This window comes from Oncorhynchus clarkii, chromosome 3 (genome assembly GCF_045791955.1).
Source record: "Oncorhynchus clarkii lewisi isolate Uvic-CL-2024 chromosome 3, UVic_Ocla_1.0, whole genome shotgun sequence".
NCBI lineage: Eukaryota > Metazoa > Chordata > Actinopteri > Salmoniformes > Salmonidae > Oncorhynchus > Oncorhynchus clarkii.
The window spans coordinates 14,898,375-14,920,457 of record NC_092149.1 but is presented as its reverse complement, the minus strand read 5'-3'; the positions used below and the strand labels follow the sequence as shown (position 1 = coordinate 14,920,457).

Below are 22,083 nucleotides of genomic sequence, written 5' to 3'. Positions count from 1 at the left end.
GTGTTGTCTTGACCAATCGGCATTTTAGCCATACAACACGTGTACAAACAACGTAACCAACAAGACCAATCATATATCGTAGGTGCTCTGTCGTCATCATACTTGACATTTCCACCAGCCATCCAAAGTCGAGAATGTCAAAAATGATTCCAAGCCATAGGTGCGTTTGAAAAACTCATACCCACCCAGAGGGTAGGCCTTCATCTTGACAGACAGCCGCACACAAAATAAACTTTTTTTCTAAACTTCAATATAACCTAACCCCAGTGAACCTAACTCTACCATACAATATACCAAGAGACGGCAGTGTCGGAGGAAGGCTTAATAACTGGCAGTGATTGGGAGTCCCATAGGGCGGTGCACAATTGGCCCAGCGTCGTTAGTATGGCTGGGTAGGCCGTCATTGTAAATAAGAATTTGTTCTTAACTGACTTGCCTAGTTAAAATAAATAAGACTTCTAAACAATATTGAGAAATAGCTAATCAAATTTCAACCCTGACTACCTGCATTGGCCCATTTTTGCACTGACTCTATGCACACTCACATATACTTACACTGACACCCCAACACACATGCATATGGACGGCACACACTCACCACATACACTGCTGCTACTGTCTATTATCTATCCTGTTGCCTATTCTCTTTAACCCTGCCTATATGTACAATACATAGCTACCTCAATTACGCTGTACCCCTTCACATTGACTCTGTACTCGTACTCCCTCGTTATTCACTGCATATTTATTCCTTGTGTTACTATTTCTATTTTATTTTTATTTGATCTTTAACTATGCATTGTTGGAAAAGGACCCGTAAGTAAGCATTTCACTGTGAGTCTACACCTGTTGTCTACGAAGCATGTGACAAATACAATTTGATTTGATTTGAATTGAATACTAGTTGAGGTACCAGTCTTTTTAGCTAACATTCAACTCCTTGCCTCTCCTGTCATTGGCTTTGGCAAGGAGTGGAATGTAATAGCTGAGCAGAGACACAGAGATGGCAACCAGGCTAGAATGCAACATATCAGAGAGAATTTAGAACGTTCGATGCTATCAGAAGCATGAACTATTAGTCAAAATGTTAGATATGCTTGGGAATTACTACAATAGCAACTTTGTGTAACAATATGGTCGTCATTCTAATGTTCACAAATAACGCCATCCATTCCAAAGCATTACAACAAATGTAGCTATTTCTCAAACCTGTCCATGACTTTTGGTGAGCAGCACAATAAAACCTGGGTACGTAACCCCTTGTTGCATGAGGTAAAACATTAATTTGCTCAAGGTTAAGGTACCAAACCATCAAGCACTGGCATCCAACATTATAATAAGGGGTTAAATATCTGTACCTGTACGACTCTTATCACATGTATTACTTGCATGGAGGAAACTTTTACAGCTCACAGCAAATCTAATGTAAGTGTTGCTTCTGGCCAAACAAAAAACAGAAAACATCACAGCCTGCCAACCCCAGTCTACTGACATCAATGTGTGACTGTGGGGACATAAGCTCAGATTGAATTTGAAAGCCCCTGGCCCTGACCAACCGTCCTGAGAACTATGGTCACAAATGCCAGAGTGGGAAAGTGCCTACCATGTGCCAGACACAGAATATTGCCTGTTATTTAAAAGTAAATTAATGTAGATGAGTGATTATTAATGCCATCCTCAAGATGCATTGATACACTCGAGATTTGAAAAGGTACATTCTAAGTAACATTACATTTAAATTATTCCTAGAATCCATAATTTTGGAAGGGGAGACTTTTTTCTGCAGTATTTCTATTAAACACTAGAGTGCGCCTCATCACTACATTGTCTGCGTGTTTTTATTTTTGGATTCTGGTTCTGGATATTTTCTTTGAATTATTTGTCGGAAAACAGTGCACAGAGATTTTCCCTTGTGGCCCTCTCTGCAATCAGAAAATGTTTTTCGATTAATGACATGATTGTTTGCGTCATATGCAAATACATTTAGTCAAATGTGATTTTTATGGCTGTTAATTGCGATGTAAAAAATACAATAAAATACAATAAAGTCATTCAATCATTTTTATTTACATTAAACCCCCAAACCAGTTTATACTAAGGCACTAACTTGTAATGCTCATTTGGACAGGATGTTTGTGGCTTTTCCCATAGAGATAGATAGAGGACTTTAGTTCCCAAATGTCTATTTTAGAATGGGCAGTGCCATTGAGCACTTTCACTATTTTGAAGTAGTCACTGGGTGGGACTTCCTATGGGTTAAGGAAGGATCACATAATTCCAACCAGGTCACCAGGAGGGATCAGCCAATGCATTATACTTGTGAACAAACATTCCATAACTGCAGGTGGCAGTAAATCGGCAAGCTTTATACCTGTTCAAACAACGCACTCCAGGTGGCAGTATGCACCAAGAGGACAGGGTTCCGGTCTAGAAGAATGGTTTTGACTGCTCTCACAGTTTTGCTTCTGTACTGCAGTTTAATCTTAAGGACCGGAACCTTTTTTTCAATTTTCAACTAAAATGACATACCCAAATCTAACTGCCTGTAGCTCAGCATTTGAAGCAAGGATATGCATATTCTTGATACCATTTGAAAGGAAACACTGAAGTTTGTGGAAATTAGAAATTAATGTAGGAGAATATAACACATTAGATCTGGTAAAAGATAATACAAAGAAAAAAAACATGCTTTTCTTTTTTTGTACCATCATCTTTGAAATGCAAGAGAAAGGCCATAATCTATTATTCCAGCCCAGGCGCAATTTAGATTTTAGCCACTAGATGGCAGTATATGTGCAAAGTTTTAGACAGAGCCAATGAACCATTGCATATCTGTTGAAAATGTTGTATCAAGACTAACCAAATGTGCCTAATTGGTTTATTAATACATTTTCAAGTTCATAATTGTGCACTCTCCTCAAACAATAGCAATAGCATTATTTCACTGTAATAGCTACTGTAAATTGGACAGTGCAGCTAGATTAACAAGAATCTAAGCTTTCTGCCCATATCAGATATGTGTATGTCCAGGGAATTTATTTTGTAACTTACAACCTCAGGCTAATCACATTAGCCTACATTAGTTCAACCGTCCCGTACGCCCGGCCCAAAAAGACCATTTCCATACACTGTCACATAGAGAAGTCAGATTAGAAAATTCTTAATAAGACACTTAGTCATCTCCTTTGTGAACAAAACATCCAATGAATTTTTCAATAATTGTTGCTGAGGCCGTTTTTTTTCCATCACTCATAGCCGAAGATATTTACATTTATATTCATCAAATGTCTGCTCTGTTTTTGGATGGTGTGATGACGTCATCACTGCGTGCGCTGCTCCTTGTGTGTTTGCATCCCAGATATATACAGACGGTCCATGAAATTAATCAACGTATGCGAAAGTGAGTAGATTACCTTGAAAACAACGGACGGACATTTTGGATGTAGTCTTCAGTTCTTATTATATCCCAGTGGTATGCACACATTCTGTTTGTTTACCAAATCATAGAAAATGGACTACTTCAAAATGGAGATGTCCTCAATTGCGCTGCCCCTGCTCTCACAAACGCCATAATGGTACATATACAATGATGCGATGTCTATCTAACTCTATGGGCTTTTCCAGGCGCGCCATCTTTGCTGGCACCACGCATAGTTCCTGGCTTTCAGCGCGCACTAATCTCTGATTGGATAGCCTGATGCGCGTTGCAGAGAAATTCAGCGAGGACAAAAACAACGCTCAATTTACGGGGCGTGACAGTTGAACAACAACAATCAAGCTTCCGTTTTTTTCCCATTCTTACTAGAGAGTTCACTAGCATGTTCTTGTGAGCGTAAAATCGCACAATCAGCAAGTTTATGTATAATAGATTTACGTGTACACTAGGTACATTTTATTATTTTGTTTGTCGTGGAATAAGAGCACCGAAAGAGCTATTACTGACTTTGATACACCGCTTTATTTGGCCATTACACTGCGGACAACTTCCAATACGGTAAAGACTGATCTAGTTAGTTAGCTAATAATTGAATGAAATTAAGCATTCTATTGGACTTCGAATGCACGTGTTTTTTTCTGGAGTATTACAGAGGAGATAGCTATTGTTTTGTTCCCTTGGAAAGTGTTTAATTCATTCCCTTTTCACTGTTTTGTTGAAAGTTCATATATTCAACAATGTATTGGACAGCTGCAGTCAACATGCTTATGTTTTGTGTATTTTGTCTATCAACAGGGTTATTATGAGCGAAGGAGAGGTATTCCATGAGAAGCAGCGACTGGAGTTGTGCGCCATTCATGCTCTGAACAACGTTCTGCAAGAACAAGTGTTCACCAAGGAGACGGCAGATGAAATCTGCAAGCGGTGAGGTCACTTAGGTCAGGCGATGTGTGTGTAATGTCAACTTTAGGGGGTGGTGTTTTGGCTAAACAGGGTTCTTTGTGTCAATGATAACACACAGACTATTCAATATGCAATCTCTGCATGTAAATCATCAAGTACTGCTATACGCTTGTGATCCAAAGAGCACCCACCACACACTTTCTCCATGAGTTCCAAGAGCATGTGAATCTGTTTTTACCATGTTCCCCTTCCTCCCCAGGCTAGCTCCACAATGTGTGGTGAACCCTCACCGCTCTATGCTGGGAACAGGCAACTATGACGTCAACGTCATCATGGCTGCCCTACAGAGCAGAGAGTTGGCTGCAGTATGGTGGGACAAACGCAGGTCAGACATCAATACCTCAGGGCCAGACAGATTCGGAAGAGATGATTGGCAATGAAATACACCTGTGTAATAAATCCAACCAAGTACTGTACAGGTCACAAAGAGCTACAGTTTTATTGACCAAATAAAATATACTGATAAGGAAACTTCGCCACAGATTCTGTTTACTCCTACTGTGCATCCCCTTCACCACCACTGTGGCTCTGTTGATTTTAAACCAAAATCTCTTTTCCTATTTCTCCCTCAGAACAGTACAGAGTCTCTGTGTTGACAAGGTCCAGGGGTTCATCCTGAACGTTCCGTCACGTGTCTCTCTTGGAATTGTGTCCCTCCCCGTCAAGCGGCGGCACTGGCTTGCAGTGCGCCAGGTTAATGGACACTACTACAACCTCGACTCCAAACTAAAGAGTCCTGTCTGCATTGGGAACGAAGCAGATCTCCGGTGAGTGATGGGAGGGATGACGACTATGCAGACATGTATTGTACAACTCCTAATCAAAGGCACAGTATCTCAAACTTTACGCTCAACTTCTCATGCTTGTTGTTTACAAACAGAAATGTCCCTCTGTAATTTTTTTTTTACATAGTCATCCTGTCAGGAACTTTTGAATGCAGCCCACAATTTGACTGTGGTAGACTACTCGTCAGTTCGATCTGATCCTGTTAGAGGAGTGGTCACATGGGGCTTACCACAGTGTCTGTTTGTTACAGTTTGTACTTTGCACTCTTGTAAACCAGTCTCTATCGCTCTCTCTCCCTCACCACACTCTGCTTCTCTCTCTCTCAGTACATTTCTCAGTGAACAGCTGTCTCCGGACGTGGCAGAGATGCTCCTGGTTGTGAGGAGGGACGTGGAGGAGTACGGAACCTGGCTGAACTCTGATGACCTCAGGAAGTGATTCCTCTGGCCTGGGCATTCCATTCATTCAACATGGGACTCAAACTCCTGCTCTACTCTGGAAAAACAAATAACATTTTAGAAAACAAGAGACTCTTAACAAAAAGTACATATTTCAGGAAATGCATTACCGGTTGCTGAGGAGTGTGGGCACTGTTACACACACACACACAAAGTTCCAAAGAGAATTTAAGATGACGAGGGATTTCTGTCCCAAATGGCTTGTTTGTAAGTTTACTGGCCTTTGTTTGGATTTCTACACTACAGCAGCATCTATATCCTCTTTCCTTCTCTCTCTTCCTTCCTTCTCTTCTCTTCCTATGCACTGCACTGTCAAGGTAGACCAGTTAGAACTGGTTTGTCTTTTAGTTATTCTATGCACTGAGAAGGTACAGAGGAGGCACTGGATGTCATGTTGACAACTGACTGTGTGAAAATAACGCTTCTATGTTTGTGTTCTGTCTGCGTTTACATCTAACTGCATATCCAAGTGAATGGGAGTACCGTCTTTGTTACACGAGCTCAAACTACACACACACTGAGGATATAAAGAAAATGTTATTTATATGTAACGATGTGTCTCATTGTCTTTGTGTGCATACAATCTTTGAGGTTCAGCAGTACCGTTGAGTGATTTAAATAAGGCCAAACTTTACTCATTGTTATTATTTTATTTATATTAGACTCTGGAGTGAAAAAGGATGCCATTCAAAAGGAGCATTGATTATACCATACAAACGCAATTCAAGGGTTAACAAGGTCAGTAGGCAGGGAGGGTGTTCAATGAAATCTGACATCACATATGTACATAACATCCTATAGAGACCCCAGAAACCCACTGCTGTATAGTTATTATTGCTATTTATGGTAGGGCTACTGCTGCACCAGTGGCAGGAGTTTTATTGCTATGTGCCTGCTGTCATTGCATGGGATTTGTAGTTCTCTAATGGTCTCGAGGTTGGATGGGAGATGTAGTTCTCCATTCAGCCTACAGAGAGGAAGTACTGTAGCCCTCTCTTGAATGTTCTTTTTAAGAGCAAAGTTTCATGAGGGGATGGGCAACTCCAGTCCTTGGGGACTTGGTGTCCCTTCTGCACCGGACTCCAACAATCACCTAATCATGATCTTCAGTTTAGAATGCAATTAGTTTATTCACCACTCTGGCCCCAAGGACAGGAGTTGCCCATCCCTGATTTAGATAATGTCATCAACAGTGAAATGTATAGTATCAGAAGGTAATACAAAGGAGGTACAGAATTTTCACCTATAAAAAGTAAATCAAATAAAAATTGCAAGTTGAATACCAAGTGAGGAGAGCATATTCATTCACCCAAAAATGTGTCTGGTTTCTACGTGTCAGTGTTTCTCTACAACAAGATATAGATATAAAAATGTGAAAATAAATTGGTGCTACATTTAAAAAACATAGAACTACAATGTCATAACGTCAATACCATTCTGGCTCGCCTCGCAACTGTTGACACTGGACAGACAAGGGGGATTGTAAGGGGTGACTTTGACCGAGTGAACCTGGTTCAGACGTCTTCATAATCATGCTACCTACTGTATCTATCTGACATTAGCTTACTGTGAGGTTCTACAGCAGGCCATTCAACCTTCTTGGTACTGATGTTACGCACCTTTAATTTACATCTAAAGCTACATTTTTGGGGATTAGTTATTTTTTCTTCATCTCAGTAGTGTCCATTCATAAAAAAACGGGAAAAAAAATCTGTACTTTTTTAAACAAAAAAAATTAGCGTGAATACAGGTTCCTTGAATGGGCGGAGTTGGGGTGTGTTTGACTACCCCCATAACCAGTCAGCATGCTGGGAGAGTACTGTACTTTCAGAAACAGCGTTTTGATTCGATATGGGGGAGCCGCCATTGAAGATCCACAGAGGAGGGTGTACAGAGAGAAGGGAGACAAGAAAACAACAAGAAATCTCCATTATTCAAATTTGTTTCAAAATCATCTCATTTATGAAGATGAGCACTCACATGGTCACATTATTCCCCTAACAACAGGGGTAGAGGAGGTAGAAGTTATCCACAACCACTGATCCAGGGTCTTTACCTCCAAATGGTTAAGGTTAGGAATGGGTGTCAGGTAATCTGATCCCATATCAGAGGTGGATGGAGGCAACTTCTACCACAAGCACCAGGGACTGTTGTAAAAGTTAGGACTGGGATGGTAATGCTAGAAAGGACAAAGGTAGGGTAATGGTTAGGGTTAGGTCTCAGGTTTGTGGTCAGAAAGCACTGTATTTACATCCTTTCTAGCATGTCCAATGTCAGAGAGGTGACAACCGACGGAGTTAGTTGTTAGGGGCAGAAAGTGAGTTTTCCCATTCAAGCGATAGTACACATACTTTAGGCTAGTTGAATAAAAAAAAAGAATGCCAGTTTACAGCAGGTGCGTAGACAGAATTTAGTTGGTAGATGGGCCTGCAGAAATTTGGATGGGCCAACGCTACCCAGGCCCACCCATGCCTACACTCCTGGCCTATAGGGCCCTGTGAGGTTGGAGCCACACCACCATCACAACCATCATCACCACTACCATCACCACCATCCCCAATACCATCACAACCATCATCACCACTACCATCACAACCATTATCATCACAACCATCACCACCATCATCACCACTATCATCGCCACCATCACAACTATTATCATCACAACCATTATCACCACCATCTCCACTACCATCACCACCACCACCATCCCCACTACCATCACCACCATCCCCACTACCATCACAACCATCACCACCATCCCCACTACCATCACCACCATCCCCACTACCATCACCACCATCCCCACTACCATCACCACCATCCCCACTACCATCACAACCATCATCCCAACTACCATCACCACCATCACAACCATCATCACCACTACCATCACCACCATCCCCAATACCATCACAACCATCATCACCACTACCATCACAACCATTATCATCACAACCATCACCACCATCCCCACTACCATCACCACCATCCCCACTACCATCACAACTATCATCGCCACCATCACAACTATTATCATCACAACCATTATCACCACCATCTCCACTACCATCACCACCACCACCATCCCCACTACCATCACAACCATCCCCACTACCATCCCCACTACCATCACCACCATCCCCACTACCATCACCACCTTGACCACCATCACCACTACCATCACCACCTTGACCATCACCACCATGACCACCATCACCACCTTGACCATCACCACCATGACTACCATCACCACCATGACTACCATCACCACCATGACTACCATCACCACCATCCCCACTACCATCACCACCATGACTACCATCACCACCATCCCCACTACCATCACCACCATCCCCACTACCATCACCACCATCCCCACTACCATCACAACCATCATCACCATCATAACCATCATCTCCACTACCATCACCACCATCACAACCATCATCACCACTACCATCACCATCACCACCATCATCACTACTACCATCACCACCACAACCATCACCACATTGACCACCATCACCACTACCATCACCACCTTGACCATCACCACCATGACCACCATCACCACTCCCATCACCACCTTGACCATCACCACATTGACCACCATCACCACTACCATCACCACCTTGACCATCACCACCACCACCACCACCACCATGACCACCATCACCACCACCACCATGACCACCATCACCACTACCATCACCACCACCACCACCACCACCACTCCCATCACCACCATCCCCACTAACATAACCACCATGACCACCATCACCACTACCATCACCACCATGACCACCATCCCCACTACCATCACCACCATGACCACCATCACCACTACCATCACCACCACCACCAGTTAGTTAGATCCAGAATGTTTATTATCGACTAACAACAAACGTACAGGCAAAAAACACCTCGAGGGACGATTTACATGCATAGTGATGATAAATGCCACAGATTAGGATGTCACGAATACAAAGGAACTCACAGAGGGGGGTGGGGACTGCCTGTCAGTCAGGGGTAGGCTCTCATAGCCAGGGTTGCCATTGGAGGAAACGTTTGGAGTCCTGTGTAGAGACAGAAAGAGAGAGGAAACAAAAGGAAAAGCAGGAAGGCAGAAGAGGAGGAAGAGGAGCAGGAGTGGAGAATGAGTGAGAGAGAGGGGAAAAAGGGATGAGACACATTGAGAAAGACGAAAAGAGGGAGGTGGACCAAAGGAGGGAACCGAGGTGGGGTAAGAAGAGAAAGGGAGGAAGAGGAGCAGGAGTGGAGAATGAGTGAGAGAGAGGGGAAAAAGGGATGAGACACATTGAGAAAGACGAAAAGAGGGAGGTGGACCAAAGGAGGGAACCGAGGTGGGGTAAGAAGAGAAAGGGAGGAAGAGCGATTAGAGAAATGGTGATGTAGAAACGGACCTCCTTTTAACTGGTGGCATTAGTGTTATTAGGGCACTATATCTACGTAGGCAGGGGGATAGCTGGAGGTTTCAGCATGGGGGACACAGATATTATACACACAGTGCACTCCTGATAAGTCCACTTTGGGAAATGCAAAGTCATGTACAATGATGAAATGCACATTTGTGTACAACGTGTACGTGCATGGCAATTTAAAACTTCACCAGTCCCAATTCAAAATACATTCATTTTTAATTGCTCTGGATATCCACATGCTCCACTTTAGTGTGTGCTTTCTAGTCGGCCCCAAACCAGAGCATTTATCAGGAGTCCACTGCATTCTTATTGTTTATTGGGTACCTGGAATCTGAGTTACTTTACTCTGGGCAGTTTGGTCATGATACTGTTACTATTAGATCTAGGCTAGGGCCACTGACGATCACAGTGTTTACAGCGCCTGAATACACCAACTGGACTTGGCATTTAGTTATGTTCTACATGCTAAGGCATAAGGTAGGAAAGTACACTTCTTAGGGCATTAACTGGACTTGGCATTTAGTTATGTTCTACATGCTAAGGCATAAGGTAGGAAAGTACACTTCTTAGGGCATTAACTGGACTTGGCATTTAGTTATGTTCTACATGCTAAGGCATAAGGTAGGAAAGTACACTTCTTAGGGCATTAACTGGACTGGCAAAGTATAGAAAGAGAGTGAAAGAGAGGAAGAGACAGTGAGAGGAAGTGACAGTGAGAGGAAGTGACAGTGAGAGGGAGTGAAAGACAGAGAGAGAGTGAGAGAGTGAAAGAGAGGAAGAGACAGTGAGAGGGAGTGAAAGACCGAGAGAGAGTGAGAGAGAGGAAGAGACAGTGAGAGGGAGTGAAAGACCGAGAGAGAGTGAGAGAGAGGAAGAGACAGTGAGGGAGTGAAAGACCGAAAGAGAGTGAGAGAGAGGAAGTGACAGTGAGAGGGAGTGAAAGACCGAGAGAGAGTGAGAGAGAGGAAGTGACAGTGAGAGGGGGTGAAAGAGAGGAAGTGACAGTGAGAGAGAGTGAAAGAGAGGAAGTGACAGTGAGAGAGAGTGAAAGAGAGGAAGTGACAGTGAGAGAGAGTGAAAGAGGAAGTGACAGTGAGAGGGAGTAAAAGACAGAGAGAGAGTGAGAGAGAGGAAGAGACAGTGAGAGGGAGTGAGAGACCGAGAGAGAGTGAGAGAGAGGAAGAGACCGTGAGAGGGAGTGAGAGAGAGGAAGAGACAGTGAGAGGGAGTGAAAGACAGAGAGAGAGTGAGAGAGTGATAAAGAAATAATAAAGGACAGAGACAGAAAGAGAGAGGTGAGAGTAATTTGAGAGACTTGATAACATGAGACTTGGACACCACAGTGTGGATGGTGGGTGGGAGTGATGGGGTTTACCTAGGTCAACCTGAGCCTCATATCTCCGCAGTATTAATGTATGTGTCTCAAATGACACCCTATTCCCCATATAGTGCACTACTTTTGGACACTTGGCCCCAAGTAGTGCACTATATGGTGAATAGGGTGTCATTTGAAACACACTCAAGATCTGTGAGTGATCGATCGGACCGGTCTGTGTCTGTCTTGGAAGGCGCGACAGACCGATAGACAGACACACAGAAAGACAGACTTCTGGAGTTGTGTCTGTTTTTCTGCCTACCCTGCAGTCCACAGTAGCCCTGTCTGTGTGTCTGTTTCTCTGCCTACCCTATGGTCCACAGTAGACCTGTCTGTGTGTCTGTTTCTCTGCCTACCCTACGGTCCACAGTAGATCTGTCTGCGTGTCTGTTTCTCTGCCTACCCTGCAGTCCACAGTAGATCTGTCTGTGTGTCTGTTTCTCTGCCTACCCTGCAGTCCACAGTAGCCCTATCTGTGTCTCTGTTTCTCAGCCTACCCTACGATCCACAGTAGCCCTATCTGTGTGTCTGTTTCTCTGCCTACCCTGCAGTCCACAGTAGCCCTGTCTGTGTGTCTGTTTCTCTGCCTACCCTGCAGTCCACAGTAGCCCTGTCTGTGTGTCTGTTTCTCTGCCTACCCTGCAGTCCACAGCAGACCTATCTGTGTGTCTGTTTCTCTGCCTACCCTGCGGTCCACAGTAGATCTGTCTGTGTGTCTGTTTTTCTGCCTACCCTGCAGTCCACAGTAGACCTATCTGTGTGTCTGTTTCTCTGCCTACCCTGCAGTCCACAGCAGACCTATCTGTGTGTCTGTTTCTCTGCCTACCCTGCAGTCCACAGTAGACCTATCTGTGTGTCTGTTTCTCTGCCTACTCTGCAGTCCACAGCAGACCTATCTGTGTGTCTGTTTCTCTGCCTACTCTACGGTCCACAGTAGATCTGTTTCTCTGCCTACCCTGCAGTCCACAGCAGACCCATCTGTGTGTCTGTTTCTCTGCCTACCCTGCAGTCCACAGCAGACCTATCTGTGTGTCTGTTTCTCTGCCTACCCTACGGTCCACAGTAGATCTGTTTCTCTGCCTACCCTGCAGTCCACAGTAGACCTATCTGTGTGTCTGTTTCTCTGCCTACCCTGCGGTCCACAGTAGACCTGTTTGTGTGTCTGTTTCTCTGCCTACCCTACGGTCCACAGTAGACCTGTCTGTGTGTCTGTTTCTCTGCCTACCCTGCAGTCCACGGCAGACCTATCTGTGTGTCTGTTTCTCTGCCTACCCTGCGGTCCACAGTAGACCTGTTTGTGTGTCTGTTTCTCTGCCTACCCTGCAGTCCACAGTAGCCCTATCTGTGTGTCTGTTTCTCTGCCTACCCTACGGTCCACAGTAGACCTGTCTGTGTGTCTGTTTCTCTGCCTACCCTGCAGTCCACAGTAGATATGTCTGTGTGTCTGTTTCTCTGCCTACCCTGCAGTCCACAGTAGATATGTCTGTGTGTCTGTTTCTCTGCCTACCCTGTAGTCCACAGTACCACCAATGTCAAACGTTTGCCATGTGTTCATGTATGCTAACATTACAGGGTGTGGTGAAGTAAATATGTGTGTCTTTTCAAGCTGTGCATCTAAAACCTCTGTGTGTCTCTGTTTTGTACCTATCCTTTACTTTTGCTCATTAACATAGCAGACTTAGTCAGTAGGTCTGTGTGTGTTCATGCACGCTCCACTACTCTATACTGGGCCTATATGAGTGTCCTGATCTTGTTGGCTTCAGTTGGGAGCTTTGAGTTGAAGTTACACCAAGGCACAGATCTAGGATCAGCTTAACCTCCCCCAAGTCTTCATCCTCAACAACTATTGTAAAAAAAAAAAACTGACCTTGGCTCAGTGACTGGGGGAAACTTCATCTTATTCCCGGGGGGTCTCTCTGAGGCAACTCTGTCTGTCTGTCTGTCTGTGTGTGTGTCTGTGTGTCTGTGTTACTCACGGGAGGGGTGGCGCGCTAGAAAAGGGAGGAGTCCACCCGGCTCCCTGGTAATTATAGAAGGGGGGCAAGGCCCCTCGCTGAGACCCCACGGCCGGCTGTCTACGTGCCTGATGGGAAGTGAAGGGGTCCTCGCTCTCGCTGTCCGAATCTTCATACTCCTCGGAATCACTGTCGCCCGTCAGAGAGAGGAGAACTCATGAGAACAACAATTAGGGGTTTTGGTAACACTTTGTATGAACCTGTGAAATCCTATGGAACAGATACGGAACACACTCTTCATGTGTGGAAGACAGCCACAACATCTGTGTACTTTTACCCTACTGTACAAGAAAACAAAACAAAATGTTTTGTCAAATAGTAATATACAGTACTGTGTAAAAGTTTTAGGCAGGTGTGAGAAAATGCTGTAAAGTAAGAATGCTTTTAAAAATAGACATGTTAATAGATTATATTTATCAATAAGCAAAATGCAAAGTGAGTGAACAGAAGAAACATCTAAATCAAATCCATATTTGGTGTGACCACCCTTTGCCTTCAAAACAGCATCAATTCTTGTAGGTACACTTACACAAAGTCAGGTATTTTGTAGGTATATAGTCAGGTGTATGATTATACAATTACACCAAACAGGTGCTAATTATCATCAATTCATTTCTGCAAATGTTGGGGATTTGGTCAGAATCAATGGTCTCCTCAATACTGAGAAGTACAGGCAGATATTTATCCATTATGCAATACCATCTGGGAAGCATCTGATTGGCCCCAAATTTAATCTGCAGCATGACAACGACCCCAAACACACAGCGAAAGTCATTAAGAACTATCTTCAGCGTTAAGAAGAACAGGGAGTCCTAGAAGTGATGGTACGGCCCCCACCGAGCCCTGATCTCAACATCATCGAGTCTGGCTGGGATTACATGAAGAGAGAGAAGCACCTGAGGCTGCCTAAATCCACAGAAGAACTGTGGTTAGTTCTCCAAGATGTTTGAGCCAGCCTACCTGCCGAGTTTCTTCAAAATCTGTAAATGTACAGTTTAGAAGAATTTATGCTGTTTTGAAGGCAAAGGGTGGTCACACCAAATATTGATTTGATGTAGATTTTTCTTCTGTTCGCTCACTTTGCATTTTGTTAATTGATAAATATAAACTATTAACATGTCTATTTATTTTAAAGCATTCTTACTTTACAGCATTTTTTCACACCTGCCTAAAACCTTTGCACAGTACTGTATATATATTTTTTTATCTGTTCAATTAATGGGTTTGTGATGGTGCATTCAGCAATGTCCTTTGGAATACAGACCTCCTGTTAATTTTACATCGATATTCGCAAATAGAAAAAATTAATCCCCTTGTTGATCCCTGAATCTGTTTTTCCCTTCATGTTTCTGGCTGTGACACAGTTGGAAGCTGTTTACTACAGACAGACACACAGACAGAAGCTCTGACAGACCTGGAGGTACAGTAGTGAGTTACATGCCCATCCAGTACGTCAACCCACACCTAAAGATACACCTCTATATACAGTGGGGCAAAAAAGTATTTAGTCAGCCACCAATTGTGCAAGTTCTCCCACTTAAAAAGAGAAAAGGCCTGAGAGAGGCCTGTAATTTTCATCATATGTACACTTCAGCTATGACAGACAAAATGAGAAAACAAATCCAGAAAATCACATTGTAGGATTTTTAATGAATGTATTTGCAAATTATGGTGGAAAATAAGTATTTGGTCAATAACAAAAGTTTTTCAATACTTTGTTATATACCCTTTGTTGGCAATGACAGAGGTCAAACGTTTTCTGTAAGTCTTCACAAGGTTTTCACACACTGTTGCTGGTATTTTGGCCCATTTCTCCATGCAGATATCCTCTAGAGCAGTGATGTTTTGGGGCTGTTGCTGGGCAACACAGACTTTCAACTCCCTCCAAAGATTTTCTATGGGGTTGAGATCTGGAGACTGGCTAGGCCACTCCAGGACCTTGAAATGCTTCTTACGAAGCCACTCCTTCGTTGCCCGGAGGGGTGTTTGGGATCATTGTCATGCTGAAAGACCCAGCCACGTTTCATCTTCAATGCCCTTGCTGATGGAAGGAGGTTTTCACTCAAAATCTCACGATATATGGCCCCATTCATTCTTTCCTTTACACAGACTAGTCGTCCTGGTCCCTTTGCAGAAAAACAGCCCCAAAGCATGATGTTTCCACCCCCATGCTTCACAGTAGGTATGGTGTTCTTTGGATGCAACTCAGCATTCTTTGTCCTCCAAACACGACGAGTTGAGTTTTTACCAAAAAGTTATATTTTGATTTCATCTGACCATATGACATTCTCCCAATCTTCTTCTGGATCATCCAAATGCTCTCTAGCAAACTTCAGACGGGCCTGGACATGTACTGGCTTAAGCAGGGGGACACATCTGGCACTGCAGGATTTGAGTCCCTGGTGGCGTAGTGTGTTACTGATGGTAGGCTTTGTTACTTTGGTCCCAGCTCTCTGCAGGTCATTCACTAGGTCCCCCCGTGTGGTTCTGGAATTTTTGCTCACCGTTCTTGTGATAATTTTGACCCCACTGGGTGAGATCTTGCGTGGAGCCCCAGATCGAGGGAGATTATCAGTGGTCTTGTATGTCTTCCATTTCCTAATAATTGCTCCCACAGTTGATTTCTTCAAACCAAGCTGCTTACCTATTGCAGATTCAGTCTTCCCAGCCTGGTGCAGGTCTACAATTTTGTTTCTGGTGTCCTTTGACAGCTCTTTGGTCTTGACCATAGTGGAGTTTGGAGTGTGACTGTTTGAGGTTGTGGACAGGTGTCTTTTATACTGATAACAAGTTCAAACAGGTGCCATTAATACAGGTAACAAGTGGAGGACAGAGGAGCCTCTTAAAGAAGAGGTTACAGGTCTGTGAGAGCCAGAAATCTTGCTTGTTTGTAGGTGACCAAATACTTATTTTCCACCATAATTTCCAAATAAATTCATAAAAAATCCTACAATGTGATTTTCTGGATTATTTTTCTAATTTTGTCTGTCATAGTTGAAGTGTACCTATGATGAAAATTACAGGCCTCTCTCATATTTTTTAAGTGGGAGAACTTGCACAATTGGTGGCTGACTAAATACTTATTTGCCCCACTGTGGTACAACCTTACCTTACTGCTGAGCATGTTCAGAGGAACTGTTAAACTATGATGTAGAAGATTTCAGCAACAACATTATGACATCAATAACATATCTCGTTCTCTATCTATCTCTCTCTCACACACACACAGACACACACACCTGGGGAAGCTTCTCCAGGCGCCGGGCAGGGAACAGAGGATGGCAGTGAAGGCCAGAGCCGAAAGGAAAGAGTAGAGAGAGAGGTAGAGCAATCCCTCCATCCCATCAGAGCACAGGCCTTTCAAAGAGTCAATATAATCCTAAGAAACAGAGACAGAAAGAGCAAAAAGACTTGAGAAAACAGCAAGAACACACCAGAGAGCATTACACCCCATGTTAAACACCAGGCCTACCTTGTTGAGACCTCGACAGTGGAGTAGCGCCACCAGCTGGTGAAAGTTGCCCTCTGTGGCATTGAGAATCTGCTGAACCTCCCTGAGTGACTTCTACAACGACAATAGGTAAGGATAATTTCACACTTAGTTTCATAAACTGTGTTTTATGTATTTGGCAGCCATTTTGTGTCATGGGTTGCACCCTGGCCCTGTGTGACGTACCTCTGCCTTGGGGACCTGTGGGAGAGCATTCCGGTCCAGGCTGGATAGGTGTGTGTGGATGCTGGAAAGGGACCTCTGTGACTGGGTCAGCAGCTGCAGACAACAGGTCATTGAAAATATTGCTTAGCATCATCATGCTAACACGGTATAATCTATAAACATCCTGATCAGTACCTATCAGATAATACAAGTTTACTTACTGTCCTATAATCAGTGCCACCAGGGTTGGAATTACAGAGCTGCCCAGAAATAATACAAACCCCCATATATTTACATTGGTCCAGCCCACTAATTTCAGGGCACTCAGAAGAGTCCATGTGTTATTGAAACCCTGATCCCCTAACACCACTACGTGAGACACAGCATCTACAGAGAACAGTTACTACCTGCTGGAAAGGGCTGTTCATACGTCTGCTGCAGGTCAGGTAATAATCCAACACGTCTGGATAGGACAGAGGACAGCAGCAGACCATCAATAGGCAATGAATAAAGTGTGTCAGGGCATTTCAGCATCAAAATGAACGGCTATATGAATGAAATAATCAGAGACTCTTTGTTAGTGTGCAGCGATGCACTACTGTACCTGAGCTGGTCCCAGAGTTGAAGTGGGTGGAGTTGAGCACAAAGGTGTTAGGATCTGTACAGAAGTCACTGACAGACTGGAGATGCAGAGAGAGGTAGAGGGGGAAGAGAGGTAGAGAGGGATATAGAAATAAATACATAGAAAGAGAGAGAGGTAGAGAGGTGAAGGGGGAGAGAAATTGAGGGAGAGATCACAAGGGAAAAGTTAACAGAGACACACTTCCCTCCTCAGATATCTGACAGCAGCACTTGACCCACTGCCTGTTCTATTGATTTACTGAGTGAATCACATGTTGAATAGATCTACTGTACCTTTACATGCTGCATAGACCTACTGTCCCTCTCCATACTGTATAGATCTACTGTACCTTTACATGTTGAATAGATCTACTGTCCCTCTCCATACTGTATAGACCTACTGTCCCTCTCCATACTGTATAGACCTACTGTCCCTCTCCATACTGTATAGATCTACTGTCCCTCTCCATGATGTATAGACCTACTGTCCCTCTCCATACTGTATAGACCTACTGTCCCTCTCCATACTGTATAGACCTACTGTCCCTCTCCATACTGTATAGATCTACTGTCCCTCTCCATACTGTATAGATCTACTGTCCCTCTCCATGATGTATAGATCTACTGTCCCTCTCCATACTGTATAGATCTACTGTCCCTCTCCATACTGTATAGACCTACTGTCCCTCTCCATACTGTATAGATCTACTGTCCCTCTCCATACTGTATAGATCTACTGTCCCTCTCCATACTGTATAGACCTACTGTCCCTCTCCATGATGTATAGACCTACTGTCCCTCTCCATACTGTATAGACCTACTGTCCCTCTCCATACTGTATAGATCTACTGTACCTTTACATGTTGAATAGATCTACTGTCCCTCTCCATGATGTATAGACCTACTGTCCCTCTCCATACTGTATAGATCTACTGTACCTTTACATGTTGAATAGATCTACTGTACCTTTACATGTTGAATAGACCTACTGTCCCTCTCCATACTGTATAGACCTACTGTCCCTCTCCATACTGTATAGACCTACTGTCCCTCTCCATACTGTATAGATCTACTGTCCCTCTCCATACTGTATAGACCTACTGTCCCTCTCCATACTGTATAGACCTACTGTCCCTCTCCATGCTGTATAGATCTACTGTCCCTCTCCATGATGTATATACCTACTGTCCCTCTCCATACTGTATAGAACTACTGTCCCTCTCCATACTGTATAGATCTACTGTACCTTTACATGTTGAATAGACCTGCTGTCCCTCTCCATACTGTATAGACCTACTGTCCCTCTCCATACTGTATAGATCTACTGTCCCTCTCCATACTGTATCGACCTACTGTCCCTCTCCATACTGTATAGACCTACTGTCCCTCTCCATACTGTATAGATCAACTGTCCCTCTCCATGATGTATAGACCTACTGTCCCTCTCCATACTGTATAGATCTACTGTACGTTTACATGTTGAATAGACCTACTGTCCCTCTCCATACTGTATAGATCTACTATCCCTCTCCATACTGTATAGATCTACTGTACCTTTACATGTTGAATAGATCTACTGTCCCTCTCCATGATGTATAGACCTACTGTCCCTCTCCATACTGTATAGATCTACTGTCCCTCTCCATACTGTATAGATCTACTGTCCCTCTCCATACTGTATAGACCTACTGTCCCTCTCCATGATGTATAGACCTACTGTCCCTCTCCATGATGTATAGATCTACTGTCCCTCTCCATACTGTATAGATCTACTGTACCTTTACATGTTGAATATATCTACTGTCCCTCTCCATACTGTATAGACCTACTGTCCCTCTCCATACTGTATATACCTACTGTCCCTCTCCATGATGTATAGACCTACTGTCCCTCTCCATGATGTATAGATCTACTGTCCCTCTCCATACTGTATAGACCTACTGTCCCTCTCCATACTGTATAGATCTACTGTCCCTCTCCATACTGTATAGACCTACTGTACCTTTACATGTTGTATCGACCTACTGTCCCTCTCCATACTGTATAGACCTACTGTCCCTCTCCATACTGTATAGACCTACTGTCCCTCTCCATACTGTATCGACCTACTGTCCCTCTCCATACTGTATCGACCTACTGTCCCTCTCCATACTGTATAGACCTACTGTCCCTCTCCATACTGTATAGATCTACTGTCCCTCTCCATGCTGTATAGACCTACTGTCCCTCTCCACGCTGTATAGATCTACTGTCCCTCTCCACACTGTATAGACCTACTGTCCCTCTCCATACTGTGTAGACCTACTGTCCCTCTCCATACTGTGTAGACCTACTGTCCCTCTCCATACTGTAGACCCACTGTCCCTCTCCATACTGTATAGACCTACTGTCCCTCTCCATACTGTATAGACCTACTGTCCCTCTCCATACTGTATAGACCTACTGTCCCTCTCCATACTGTATAGACCTACTGTCCCTCTCCATACTGTATAGACCTACTGTCCCTCTCCATACTGTATAGACCTACTGTCCCTCTCCATACTGTATAGACCTACTGTCCCTCTCCATACTGTATAGACCTACTGTCCCTCTCCATACTGTATCGACCTACTGTCCCTCTCCATACTGTATAGACCTACTGTCCCTCTCCATACTGTATAGACCTACTGTCCCTCTCCATACTGTATAGACCTACTGTCCCTCTCCATACTGTATAGATCTACTGTCCCTCTCCATACTGTGTAGACCTACTGTCCCTCTCCATACTGTATAGATCTACTGTCCCTCTCCATACTGTATAGATCTACTGTCCCTCTCCATACTGTATAGATCTACTGTCCCTCTCCATACTGTATAGACCTACTGTCCCTCTCCATGATGTATAGACCTACTGTCCCTCTCCATACTGTATAGACCTACTGTCCCTCTCCATACTGTATAGATCTACTGTCCCTCTCCATACTGTATAGATCTACTGTCCCTCTCCATGATGTATAGACCTACTGTCCCTCTCCATACTGTATAGACCTACTGTCCCTCTCCATACTGTATAGATCTACTGTCCCTCTCCAGACTGTATAGACCTACTGTCCCTCTCCATGATGTATAGACCTACTGTCCCTCTCCATACTGTATAGACCTACTGTCCCTCTCCATACTGTATAGACCTACTGTCCCTCTCCATACTGTATAGACCTACTGTCCCTCTCCATACTGTATAGATCTACTGTCCCTCTCCATACTGTATAGATCTACTGTCCCTCTCCATGATGTATAGACCTACTGTCCCTCTCCATACTGTATAGACCTACTGTCCCTCTCCATACTGTATAGATCTACTGTCCCTCTCCATACTGTACAGATCTACTGTCCCTCTCCATACTGTATAGATCTACTGTCCCTCTCCATGATGTATAGACCTACTGTACCTTTACATGTTGAATAGACCTACTGTCCCTCTCCATACTGTATAGACCTACTGTCCCTCTCCATACTGTATAGATCTACTGTCCCTCTCCATACTGTATAGATCTACTGTCCCTCTCCATGATGTATAGACCTACTGTCCCTCTCCATACTGTATAGACCTACTGTCCCTCTCCATACTGTATAGATCTACTGTCCCTCTCCATACTGTATAGACCTACTGTCCCTCTCCATGATGTATAGACCTACTGTCCCTCTCCATACTGTATAGACCTAATGTCCCTCTCCATACTGTATAGACCTACTGTCCCTCTCCATACTGTATAGATCTACTGTCCCTCTCCATACTGTACAGATCTACTGTCCCTCTCCATACTGTATAGATCTACTGTCCCTCTCCATGATGTATAGACCTACTGTCCCTCTCCATACTGTATAGACCTACTGTCCCTCTCCATACTGTATAGATCTACTGTCCCTCTCCATACTGTATAGACCTACTGTCCCTCTCCATACTGTATAGACCTACTGTCCCTCTCCATACTGTATAGACCTACTGTCCCTCTCCATACTGTATAGATCTACTGTACCTTTACATGTTGAATAGATCTACTGTCCCTCTCCATACTGTATAGATCTACTGTCCCTCTCCATGATGTATAGACCTACTGTCCCTCTCCATACTGTATAGACCTGCTCTGGTTTTCTCTTTCCATCTCGCTTTTCTCCTCTCTCAACTGTTTCCTCCCTTTCTCTATCACTATCATCCTCTCTCTCTCTTTTCATTTACATCGATCCCTTCCTTTTTCTTCCCTCCTGACTGCCACATTGTAAAAAGAGCTGCAGGCACACAGACACAGAACAAGGGGCAGTCTGGCCAGGAGAGGGAGTGAGAGAGCCAGA

The 22,083-nt window shown here is 43.9% G+C and overlaps 2 protein-coding genes across 9 annotated transcripts in view; one reads left to right on the top strand and one right to left on the bottom strand.

Annotated features, from left to right (window-relative positions):
* Positions 1–3,771: 3,771 nt before the first annotated feature.
* Positions 3,772–6,927, top strand: LOC139388777 (josephin-2-like). The gene is made up of 5 exons (XM_071135696.1): positions 3,772–3,994; positions 4,232–4,360; positions 4,599–4,724; positions 4,972–5,166; positions 5,512–6,927. The coding sequence occupies exons 1-5, from the start codon at positions 3,858–3,860 to the stop codon at positions 5,621–5,623; spliced, it is 699 nt and encodes a 232-aa protein (XP_070991797.1). The 5' UTR covers positions 3,772–3,857; the 3' UTR covers positions 5,624–6,927.
* The window catches only part of LOC139388746 (tweety family member 1), a 39,438-nt gene continuing 24,154 nt past the window's right edge, over positions 6,800–22,083 (bottom strand). Inside the window, exons 8-16 of one of the 8 annotated variants that reach the window (XR_011629327.1) lie at positions 17,738–17,813; positions 17,541–17,596; positions 17,155–17,247; positions 16,951–17,043; positions 16,718–16,857; positions 13,440–13,607; positions 9,644–9,722; positions 7,700–7,822; positions 7,383–7,462 (exon numbers count right to left, since the gene is read on the bottom strand). Coding sequence is in view for 7 of the 8 variants with exons in the window: in XM_071135628.1 (XP_070991729.1) it covers positions 7,379–7,462; positions 9,644–9,722; positions 13,440–13,607; positions 16,718–16,857; positions 16,951–17,043; positions 17,155–17,247; positions 17,541–17,596; positions 17,738–17,813 (789 nt within the window). In the remaining variant the exon portion in view is untranslated. Of the gene's footprint in view, positions 7,468–7,699; positions 7,823–9,643; positions 9,723–9,934; positions 10,739–13,439; positions 13,608–16,717; positions 16,858–16,950; positions 17,044–17,154; positions 17,248–17,540; positions 17,597–17,737; positions 17,814–22,083 lie in introns of those variants that run through there. The other 7 variants (XM_071135628.1, XM_071135642.1, XM_071135668.1 and 4 more) reach the window with 7 other exon arrangements.